Source organism: Rattus norvegicus, chromosome 3 (genome assembly GCF_036323735.1).
Source record: "Rattus norvegicus strain BN/NHsdMcwi chromosome 3, GRCr8, whole genome shotgun sequence".
In the NCBI taxonomy this organism is placed as follows: domain Eukaryota; kingdom Metazoa; phylum Chordata; class Mammalia; order Rodentia; family Muridae; genus Rattus; species Rattus norvegicus.
This window is the reverse complement of record NC_086021.1, coordinates 27,632,587-27,644,580: the sequence shown is the minus strand read 5'-3', so window position 1 is coordinate 27,644,580 and position 11,994 is coordinate 27,632,587. Positions and strand designations below refer to the sequence as shown.

Below are 11,994 nucleotides of genomic sequence, written 5' to 3'. Positions count from 1 at the left end.
CCAGGACCTGTATTTCTATTTCTGTTTTGAAAGCCTCAGGGAAGTGGACCAGAATAATTAATGATTGATTCTCAGGCACAGCCACCAGGAGGCCCCAGGGCAGGCTGCTGGCCACTTCCCCAAAGTGTGAGGACAGAGTAGAAATCCCAAGAAGTCATGGCAGGATTAGGCATGTTCCTTGGGGGAGATCTGTGAGAAGATTCACATCTACTCTCTCCAAACTAAAGCCATGAAGTCTGCAGACTGCCTCTGCTTCTGCTGGGATCTCTGCTTCCTTCTTTGTAGTGATCCCTGTCACACCAGACCATCACCATTGACTGCTCGCACAAGTGCATGCGCACTGGCCTCTTTATCTTGAGGTTCTCACCCAGGAGGCTTTTGAAAAACCCATCATGCTTTGGGGGGAAGATTAAAGGAACCGATGTCTACTGAGAAATGCCACAGCAGTTTTAACTCTGCCCTTCTTGGGTGTATTGCCTCTGCCTTTGTTGTCTAATAATAATTAACTTTTGTACCTAGCTGGTTTTCAAAGGGCTTTCACATTTGTAAGTCTATTCATCCTCACAACAAAGTGCAAGGTAGGCCCACCCTTTCTCTCTACTTCAGTGCGTCTCACATCCCACAGAAGAGGAGAAACAGGCTCAGAGAGAAAGCATGCTCCCATTTTACACAGTCAGGTCTGGGACTCTCAGCTAACAGGAGCGGGGATCACTCTTGTTCCTAAAGAGTGCACTGTGGAGCAGGAAGGCTCATGAAGTAGGAGGAGATAGGCTGTTAGCTGGGGAGCCTTGTGCCATGCCTGTTCTCCAGGAAGAGTGTGCAGGCAACCTTCTGAGCCTTCACATCAAAGGACCCTGAGGTTCCTGGCCTCCTCTATTGAGGTACTTGGGGCACCACTAAGAATACGCTGGAGAAAGTACAAGGGGCACATCACCTGAGCCAGCAGGCACCAGGACCTCACCCTTGTGATCAGACGCCCATATTTATGTAGTACTCAGCTGAAACCCTGGCTACTTATGAAGAAGCCCAAACCACTCAGCTCTAATCTGGTAATAAGACCAGCTCAACATGGTTTGCCAGGACAGGCCCAGTTTAGTGCTAAAAACCTCACAACCAGGAGAATTCAGAAAGTTCTTTCCACTCCTATCAGAGCCATGATGCCAAAAGACCATTTTTGAAAGTTCCCCAGATCAATGTTCCATTAAAGTCCCAGAATATTATGTAAACTCAAAAAGTTACCAACTGTTGCATAGGACTGTCACGTTTACCTGGAATGAATGGATGGTTGAGCTAAGGAAATATTTATTTCAGAAAACACTGAAACATGGTGGCTGGATTTCTCAAATTTTAGAAGTCAATCAGCATTATTTAATTTTGCACTTTAATACTGGCAATAGATTAAATTTTCTTGGGAAAACAGAATATAAAACTTGTGACTGAAGAAAAATAGGGAAAAACATAGGGGGAAAAAAAGCCCAGTGGTAAATACGGTTAATTCCAGCACTCAGGAGGCAGAGGAAGGTGGATCTCTGAGTTCAAGGCCACCAGGTCTACAAAGTGAGTTCCAGGATATCCAGGGATACACAGAGAAATCCTGTATTAACCCCCTTCCCCCCAAAAAATAACCCAAGTCAAAAACTTGTAACTGGGTTTAAACTACAGGGTGCTGTTTGATAACGTTGGGGGAAAAGCTTTATGTGCACCAAGTTGAAGAATAGGTGAGGTGTGGGTAGGGGTGCGGTGTGTGGGGGAGTGTAGGTGGGGTGTGGGTAGGGGTGTGGTGTGTGGGGGAGTGTAGGTGGGGTGTAGGTGATGGTGGGGTGGGCAGTATTGGTATTTTAAAAGGAACTCTTTAATTTCTTACTGAACTGAGTCAATATGTAAATATAATTTGAAATTTTAACTAAAGTTAAGAGACGGTTGAGACTTAAAAGCTTGAAGAAGAGGTTTTAGTAAACACCTGTCTTTCAAACTTCTTTTCCAGAAGAGGAGGCTGCCCCCAGAGAGGCTGCATTTAGGTACCTGGATACTGTTTAATGACATTTCTGCTTCTGTTGCAGGAAACCAGGAAGTGCAGAGGGACCAGGGTCTGATTTCCAGTTGTAATTATAAAACAAGGCATGGTGTTCTTCCTACTGGTTGGTTCTAGAAGATCAACCCTGCTCAGTGTCCTCCTGGCTCTCTGTGTCACCTGCAGCCTGAAGCAGGGTGCCCCGGAGGCACGCGCAGCAGTTCTTCCTTGATAAGCAGCTATGTGCAGGTGCACATCACGCTCGCCCACTAGAATATCGTAGTGACTTGCTGTTGGTCTAATATGGAAGAAAGTAAGACTATCTTGTTGGTCAGTGAAAGCAAGTATTGGCCAAGATAGATTGATTAGCTTTCGTGGTTATTAGACCCTTGGCTTGGGAGAAACTTCGGAGGTTTTCAAAACTGTATAGGCAAGACATTACTTAAACAGCCTATGGGGTCTTTAGGTCCTATACCAGAAGCCACTTCTGCCTGCCACACTTGAATCTTCTCTCCCCAGAGGATATTATGGTAGAGTTAGGGGATCTGGGTCCTGCCAAACTACAGAGCAGTCTTAAATAACAAGCATTTAAACAATAATACACTAGGTGCTTTCGTTTAGAGTCCTTTCATGATGTGGAGGACATTTACAGATACACATTCTCTCTCTCTCTCTCTCTCTCTCTCTCTCTCTCTCTCTCTCTCTCTCTCTCTCTCTCTCTCTCTCTCTCTCTCCCCTCCCACAGAATGTCTACATTTCTCCTAAATTGAGATATGAGAAAGGACCAGTGGGTAGTGAAATAACTTTTTTTAAAATTAAAAATGTTGTGAGTCTTCATACACAGGTGTGCGCATGCATTTCCCTGAACAGCTCAGTGTCCTCTGCCCCTGTACTGGCTTCCTCCTCATTCCAGCTCTTTGTTCTATCCCTCAAGGCAGAACAGTCCCTCCTGCCCAACAGGGCTGTCCTCCGAGCTGTAATCGGAAATCCAGAGACCTAGTCTGAGATTGCTGGTGGAGAAAGGGGGCATGCCTCACTGGCCTGCACTTCTCCAGGCCATCTGCCCCCACACACTCACAGTGTCCCCTTGTACAGTGATATGGGATCAAAGAGGACAACTAGAAAGATAGCGGTGACAGCCATGGCCACCCTTACTACTTCCGGAAGGGTGCCTTCTAAATCACAGAAGCCATTGGTTCCTGTCTCCTTGCCCCAGTTCAGCCCAAACTACCTTTTCCTAAGGCATAGGATGAGGTGAACGCTAAGCTTCCTTTAAACTCTTCTCCCGAGGTCCTCATTGCAAAGAATGAAAAAGAGAACTGAGCTGGTCAGTGCCTGTGCATGTTTGAGAAGAACCTATGCCCTTAGTAGTAGCCAACCGGTTTCCTTAACCAAATCCTGGCTAAGCCGCTATGGCCCAGAGAAAGTGGTTTGGTGTTGATCTGATCTAGAGAGGTGACATCAGCAAGTAAAGCCACCTTGCTGCAGCCTCATCCGCAGACTTCTATTGAAAGACCCAGGCCCTCAGAACAAAGTTCTCACTCAGAAAAGGCCCCTTTCCCAGAAGCAGGGGAAGAGAAGGGTTGCAGGGTGTCTTAGAGTGACCTTGAGCTCACTCTGGTGGTCAGTGACCCTCAAAGTTTCCAGAGAACCACTTCCTCGGACCCAGGCTTTCATCTTCCACTCCCCCAGGATTTCCTGGCCTGCCGAGTTAGGACTCTGTGGCCGCCCTCTCTTCCCGCCTCTGGAAACAGAAGCTCCAGCGAATGTTTCTAACTCCTGAGTCCACTCAGCCATGTCCCCCTTGCAAAATCCTCCCCTTCCCTCACCCCCCTGCACCCAGCCAGCCAATCCGCGGCCTGAGAGCCTCACCAGACACATCTCCCAGGGCCTCGGCGGGATAAAACTGGCTGGCGATGCCAGGTGGATGGGAGCAAACTTCAGAAGAAGAAACGCCTGGGCCCTGGGCACCCTCGGGGGCAGACCCAGGCAGAAAGGGCCTGAGGCCAGCCGGCTAGGTATGTCGCCTACGGGCTAGAAGGGAGCTGGTTGGGAAACAGCTGGCCTGTGAGAAAGGAGATGGTCCTAAGAAGACTAGCAGCCTTTTTCTTCTCAAGTTAAGTGGGATGAGGCAGGATCTATGGTGGGACAGGGTACTTGAGATTGGGGCTTCCTCAGCACACTCCTAACCATGGATCCTGTTAACATTTGCTAGGCCAGGCTGAGGTTGACCTCACTTCACCCCCAAATCCCCTACTCTTGACACTCAGTGGGAGTCAAGAGACCTGACTTGGGGAGGGGATGCGGGTTTGGGGTCTCGATTCTCATGCCCTTTGCCCTGGGTCTACATGCAGGGCAGCGGCGTGGCAGCTGGAGCTGCCAGGACCTGCGTAAGAGAGCTGCGAGTGTTCCGCAGCTGTGAGCGACTCCCCAGCGGCGATGCCTCACAACTCGATCAGATCCGGTAAGGACAGCGGAGGGGCCAGGACCCGGGAGCCCTCTCGCCGCCGTGTGATGCTGTGCTGTGTGCGCTAGGGTGGGTAGGGTGAGAGAGCTCCCGCTGTAGGCTGGCAGGACCCACCTGTGTGGGGACATAGTTGGGGGCGCCTCGGGCCTGGCTCTCCACTAGGGACTGCCTCGCTACTCTCCTGTTCTTGGGTCCCCCTCTGTCTGACTGAGCTGTCCTTCTCTGGCCTTGGCTTCTGAGAACTACAGGAAACAGTGAGGAGTTATTTGTGGGGTCACAAGGGTTGTCCTTTTGCACCCCACAACCATCTTGCACAGCCTATTAGGGTGGACATCTTGTATGCTTATAGGCCTCAGGCCAAGTAGATTGCTGCGACCTCTAACCCCTGGTCTCTGGATACTCATAGTTCTTCCCAGGACTCCCCTAGAGATCTATACGTCTCTACCCAAGGGAAAAGGAGTCTGGGGTCTGTGGATCTGGGAGTCTGGGAACTGTGGCGCACTAGATTCTTTCCTACCTGGCTTGAGCCAGGCGGGGAGCCAGGCTCAGGGCTTCCATTGGCGCAGACTACGCTGGCCGCCAAAAGATCCCCATTTTCCTCCCCACCTGCGCCCCAGCCCTGGGCCTTCAGAGCTCCCGAGCTTTCTGCAGCTGTGCCCGATCTGCCCATTCGCGGCCTGGGTCGGGGTGTACGGAGGTGAGGGAGAGAGAAGGACTCCTAGGGTCCAGGCTGGAGAGTGCGGAGGACGCCCGCCACCCAGTCGCACGGTCAGGAAGGACAGCGGGCGGAGGCGCGCCTCGGCCTGCGGTGATGGATGGAGCCAGGTCAGGCGCGAGGAAAGCGATTTATAGGGCCAGGGCGCATCGCGATCGATTTGGGCCGGCCGAGTGAGAGGAAATCAATATTTCAGATGAATTCTCTGCGAATATGAAGTCGCGCTTAGCAAACGGGACATTTGTTATAATAAGGAGGGTCGGATCCCGCGTGCCGCTCGGCTGAGATCTCTATTTAGCCACCAGTCGGACCGTGAGGTGCAGTCTCCGTTTGGAGGGCCCACACCGCGTTGGAAGGGATACGGCACGGAAAGGTTTCCTAACCCTTTTGCTGCAAAGCAGTGGGGAATTCAGCAGGATGCTCACTCCCCACGAAAGTGGGACTCCAGAGGTCTTAGCTGCCCTGGCTGACTTGGGGCAGCTTCAGGGACTGCGGCATGGAGACGTCCCAGCTCTTCCCTGGCGCCACTAATGAAGTTGCCTGGTACTTCTGACCTGGCAACTCTTAGCGCACCCCTGTGCCACTTTCTAAGGGCAGGGCAAAATTTAAGCCCTTAGTCTTTAGTCAAACTAGCGAATGCATCGCTCCCGGCCCCCGGAGCGGGGTGGTTTTTCAGGCCTAGAGAGGTCTTGGGTCTGGATGCTGTTAACTTCCCTAGTTGGGCTTTTGGCGTTTTGGGTAACTGCTTTGACCTCCTCCTGACGAGATTGGGGACTCATAGACCTTACAATCACAAGGATGAGCGAGACTCTTCTCAAATGCTACTTAAGAAAAAAGGGTGTCAGCATTTCTCCTGATTGGCTTGTTTTCGTTCTAAAAACACTCTTTAGAATAATCGAAAATAAAAGACTAAACCAACAACTGCCCGGTTGCCGAAAGAAAGGCACCTTTCCTCCTAGCTCAGGTGAGATCACCATTGGGGGTTGAGTGGCTCCTTGGCTGTCTCCTGCCCTGCCAGGTAGTTTTCTGTCTGAGGAAGCTGAAGGAGACTCTTCTCCCTCCTCCAAACAAAAGAAGAAATAAAACTGCGAAGGAGGAGAAGAGGGACTTTCTTCATCCATACAGTATGATTTTAAAAAGGATCAAAATGCCTAAAGGAATCCCAGTAGTCCAAATCTGTTCCGCATTTCTCCGTGCTGAGCTGGAGATGCTCTGGCTTTCTGATCATTTATTTGATGCCCTGCCCGTATTTAGAGAGGAATTCATAGCTAGCTCCTCTTGTTTTTTTGTTTTGAAAAGCCCGTTCTTTGGGTTCAACAGCTGGTCTACAAGTCCGTTGGCATCAATTTCTGTACTGATGCCACAGGAAGTCTGCGGGTTTAAGTAGAGCACACACCAGAGTGCAAGCGTCCTCTCTGGTTTTCAAGAGAGCCAGGCCAGGATCCCCTGGTACTGCCATGACAGCTGCCCCAGCAAAAGTTCCCTTTGCACTGGCGCCTAGGCGGAGGTGGCTCACCCTTCGTCACCCTCCGCTCATCCCAGGCTAGTCTAGTCTAGTAGAAAGGTTTAACACCTCTACAGCTTTATTCTCAAGGATGGTTCATGCTTTGTGTGAATTATTTTGACATCTGTAGGTCTGCGTCTGTAAATCGCAGGATTTTTGCTGTTGTTGTTGTTGTTGTTGCACCGGGGAGGGGTGAGGTGGGGAGGGGGGACAAACTTCTCTAAAAAGCAGAAGTTAAAAAAAATATTTTGAAAGATGAGTGAGAAATGATCGGCGCCTCTTATATATTAAAATGTAATATTGTTTCTCTGACGAAGAGAGTCTGGCAAAAAAAAAAAAAGCAAAAAAAAAAAAAAAAAAAAAAAGCAAGCAGATTGTCGTTAATAGTAACATTGAAAAACTTGCGGAGAACCTGTCTCTCCGTCCTTCCTGAAAACCTGTCATTTTAGAGGCAGGTGAGAAGATCAAAGAACCGCATCTGAGTTGCCTGCCATCAAACTCCTAAAACCGGGTACCTCCTAAGAAAGAAGGGGAAAATTCAACTGGAAAAGATCTATTTCTGTCCAGGTTTCTTGTCCGGCTTGGGCGGGGCGCGGTGGGGTGGGGGGGTTCTTGGGAGGTGAACCGGTGTCCAGGAACATAAAGAGGTATTGGGGCTCCTCAATTCATCTTTGTTTCAGGGCAGTCTATCTTCCCACCCTCTGCAAGTTAATTAGGAGATAATTTAGTTGCCTTGTGAATTAGTTTTAAGATAAGTATCTTTTCAAGCGTTGTCACTTTAATTGCCCCGCTGATTGATAAGAAGTAATTATTTCTAATTGACACTTTTTTGATGTCTATTGGAAGCATTTATTTGAGACCTTTTTGGAATAAAAGGAAAGTTAATTAATTTTATCAATCTACACCCAAAAGGACTTTGCCATTTTTTTTTCCTGAACAGGACAAAGGAAATAAATGAAACAAAATAAAAATCAATACCATGGAATTTTAATTATTAAGAATTATTTTGGTTCAAAGGAGATCATTTATTACTATAGCGAATCAAAACATTTTATGACAGCTCCAAATCTCCAACTTCAACGAGTGCGACTATCAAGGGCATACATTTTCAATGAATATATTTATTTGCCCTTTGTGTATCTTCTTCACTTTGAATCAGGTTCCCTGTGCTTTGTAGTTGTGGGGTGTTTTGTTTTTGTTTTTGTTTCGTAAAATCAATGAAACTTGGAACGCTCTGAACTGATAAAGTCAGTGGGTTTTGTTTTGCTGCTGCTGCTGCTGCTGTATGGTTTACTAGCAGTCACCCTTGCTCTCTGGAATTGTTGATGGAGCTGGGTGTAAAGTGAAACGTTACTTATAGGTGGGTGACGTGCTGTCTCATACCTAAACCTTGGAGTAAACAGTTGACCTTCATAACATTTTACTGTGGGAGAGAAAAAGGCAGAAAGGGATAAAGAAAAGGAAACGAAAGTGAAAAGAAAAGGGGAGGGAAGGAAGAGGCTGGGGATAGAAGTACTACAGCTACCCAGGAAGGAAGGGGATAGGGGGCTAGAAGTGCCACATTTACCTGGGAAAGAAGGCAGCCCGATGGGGGGGGGATCTTTGAGTTAAAAAAATGGAAATTCTAATTTCAGAACACATTCTTTTGAACATCAAATCTCTAGGTCAGCCCTGAACCATCCCTTAACACCAGCCCAAGTTCTCCCTTTTTCTATGCTTAAAAAGAAGCAAACTCTTGGGCAGTCAACTGGTTAGAATATAAGGCATTTAGCTATCAAAGTTTTCATTTGAAAAAAAATCTATGAAAAGAAATCAATAAAATACACATTGATTTCTAGAAAAATACAAAAAGATTGGGTGCTGTTTTTATTTTTGTTTTTAAAGCCCCAGCTGTTGGCCTATGCATATCTTATGGGGACACTTGTGACTTATTGACATAAGATTTTCCTGAATTAACTCAACACATTTTCCTTCTGTCCCCCAACACACACACACACACACACACACACACACACACACACACACACAATTGTGCACGCTCATGACAGGTTAATTTCAGCCAGTATCTTTTTCAATAATTTATATGAAAAATCAAATCTTGTCTCCTTTTAATTCTGTTTCTCCAAGATTATGTTGAGCTGCAAGAATGAGGAAATGTCTCAAATGAAAATGAAATCTAAGACGTACAAACAGCAGATAATATCACATACCAACCCCAGTACTAGCGAAACGGGAAAAATATATAAATAATGCACAAAAAAAATCAGCAAGGGAGAGTTTAGTAATGGAAAATTCCCCCGCAATTAAATGAAACAGTAATTTATGGAGATATGCCTGAATGAATTAGCATTTATTAATTGGCTTTCGTAAAAACAATGTGTGTGTGCGCTCACACATGCCCACACGTAGGATAGTGTAGAAATTATAGATTCCCTGCAGGAAAAGTTGCTCAAATGTTCATATCAAATTATGTCCTTATCACATTCTCTCTTTTGTGTGTGTGGAAAAATTCCAGTCCTTTTGCTGGCAAGTCTCACCTGCGCATAGAGAACTTACGGTGCATAGAACACACAGGGAGAGCTTGGAGTAAGGGAACCCCTTGTAGCTTCTAGAACAAGCTTGCTTCCCTCTTTCTATTAGTGCATTTCTAAACATGAAACCAAGTGTAGTTGGCTTCACTTTGCTTAGGTGACCTGCCTACAGTTGTAGGCAGGGGTAGGGTAGCTAACCAAGGTAGAGAAGACTGCGTTGTGTTTCTGACCCCTGCCCAGAATGCCTGAGCACCCATCCTCCCTGGCTCTCAGGCAGGAGCTACAGTTTGTGTTGTGAGGAGCTTGCCAGAGTTGGCTGGTGCTTGGATGTGTTTGCTTTCTCTCATGAGGTAGTCTGGCTTCATTCTGGGCTGAGCATTTGAAAGCTACTCTATCAGTCCAAGGAGGGCTGGGGTTCTCAGCTGAGCTCTGAGGCTTTGAGTTCTGAGAATCTGAGAATAAGAGAGCCAAAAGAAAGGAAACATACACGAGAGAGAGAGAGAGAGAGAGAGAGAGAGAGAGAGAGAGAGAGAGAGAGAGTGAGTTTTAAAAGGAGGAAGCAAGGAATGAAGTCCCCATTCAAGGTTGAGGCCTTTAGTTGATACACTGGTCCAAGCTTGCCCTCCTGAGCTTCTCTTTCCTTCAGAGGTAAAACTTCAGGGTCTAAAGTACCCCACATACCCACATACCATGAATGTTTCTTTCTGGAGTCAGGTGGCAATGCCTTACTTAACCCAGGTTCCTTTGGGAGAAGGGAGTCAAAAGCATATAAAACTGTTCAAAGGCTGTTTCTAAGGCAATGCTAGATGGGTCATTTTGAGGTGAAAAGTACAAAGACCAGCTGTCAGGGGATTCTGGGCTCTGGAAAGCTGAGCCAATCCCATCTCACCCAGCCCACTAGAGCAAACCTGGACTACCTGAAGCCAAGCGTGTGGGATGAGGCTTTAAACCTTTATATATATATATATATATATATATATATATATATATATATATATATATATATATATATATATATATATTTTAAATCTGCACTAAGTTTAAAGTACATCTGTGAGGAGAGATGATTATTTTCTCATGTCAGTCAGGCTGGCAGGCCTTCTCGAATGTCCAAAAGCTGTTCAGTCCACTTCCATGGCCTCATGGGTACTTGAAAACCAAATGTTTATTTTACAGGGGCCAGAAAAGAACATTTTTTCATGGCAAGGTATTTGGGTAAGCCCTTCGTTCACATCACTGAGCATGACTTTGCCTTGACTGAAGATCTTTTCCTGGGAATGGGGTCTGGGTGGAAACCAGCAAGCATCTTTGTGCAAAGATAACGGTAGAGAAGTTGAGGTCCCTTGTGAACTCTTAGGTCCCTTTTCTGAGATAATTTCTCAGGATCCTATTCCACAGTCCCAAATGCCGTGTAAGATGCCAAGTATGCCCAGGCTCTGCACAGACACCCTTGCCTCCTCGCCCTCCCTATTCTAGCAACGCTGCTTGCAGGGCCAAAGACAGAGAACCAGACCCAAGAACCAAGCTCACCCTGGCACTGCCAGGAATCTGAGATTCTCATCTCTGGGGGCTGCTACAGGTGTGGTACTGGACTTCCAGTAGGACTATCCATCACCTCGGTGAACTCTCAGGACTTTCCCTAGCAGGCTCTGCCTGGCTGTTTCTATAGAAAGGAAAGGAACTCATAGCCAAAGAGGCAGACAGACCTCAACCTCTCCACCCCGAATCTAGCTCATCGGAACTCAGAGGCACTAAACGGATGGTCCACACTTGCAAACTTGATAGAAACTCAGTCAGAAGGCTGAGTGAGAAGGCTGTAGTGTCTGTACCAGCACAGTGTCTTTGCTGGCAGGGACTGCTAGAGCGTTCACTGTCTCAGCTTGTTCTCCTCATGGACATCTCCCAGTCTCTAGTAATTAAATAAACTGTGTTTGTCTGCAGCATGGTTATCTGTCTTTCCATCTGTGAAGAGAGGCAAGTGTTTTATTTCTCTGGGCGCCTCTTGAAAGTTGCTGTAGGGAGAAGGAGGTGTCAAACATTAGCCAATACAAATGGAGGGGACTTAAAAAAAAACATTTTCCCTAAACTATCACCACACCTCCATCTGCACCAGAAGAAGTGCCATCCTTTGGCACCTTAGAAAGTTCAAAGCCCACAGGAAAGTCAATTCCCTCCCTTAGGATCTCAAAACCACATTTAGTCTGAATGCTTGGGTTTATTTCAGGAATGGCAAGCAAGTATATGGAATAGAAATAACTTTGGTGTATCCAGGAAGGCTTCCCTATTTTTCGAGGGGCCAGTACTGGGTACCCAATCTCCTGATTATGTAGCCAGGGGTGGTGGAGGTGCTGGGATGCTGGATTCCAGGCTGTTGGGTGCCCAGATGCTGGGTTCCAGGATGCTGGGCTCCAGGACGCTGGGATACTGGGCACCCGCACACTTTCTCAAAGTTTAGTTAAGCTTCTACAGCTTTCTCGGGGGATTAAAGCCAGAGCTCAGCTCCTTTGCAGGCTCTATGGAGATTCCCTTATAAGTCAGCTCAAAATGGGGTCCATTTCAATGTCCTCACTTCGCTCTTGAGCTGGAGGCATTTCTGTGATGGTTTGATCTAAGCAGAGAAACTGAAAGAAAGCGTGCCCCTCCATCTTTAGCTCCTACCCTTTCTCCCTCTTTCCATCTCCTCCCACTCCCCTCTAGTTCTTTCTGTCTTCAGCCACAGTGGCACGGGTTTTCTCTTTTTCACTTGTTTTTCTAAGTGGCCTTGGA

At 47.1% G+C, this 11,994-nt stretch overlaps 1 protein-coding gene across 2 annotated transcripts in view; it reads left to right on the top strand.

Moving 5' to 3' along the window:
* Positions 1-3,486: 3,486 nt before the first annotated feature.
* Pax8 (paired box 8) overlaps positions 3,487-11,994 on the top strand; it is a 57,095-nt gene continuing 48,587 nt past the window's right edge. The window contains exons 1-2 of one of the 2 annotated variants that reach the window (XM_063284639.1): positions 3,487-4,029; positions 4,366-4,475. In XM_063284639.1, the coding sequence (XP_063140709.1) occupies positions 4,451-4,475 (25 nt within the window). In that variant the 5' untranslated portion in view covers positions 3,487-4,029; positions 4,366-4,450. The remainder of the gene's footprint in view (positions 4,030-4,365; positions 4,476-11,994) is intronic. The other variant, NM_031141.2, reaches the window with a different exon arrangement.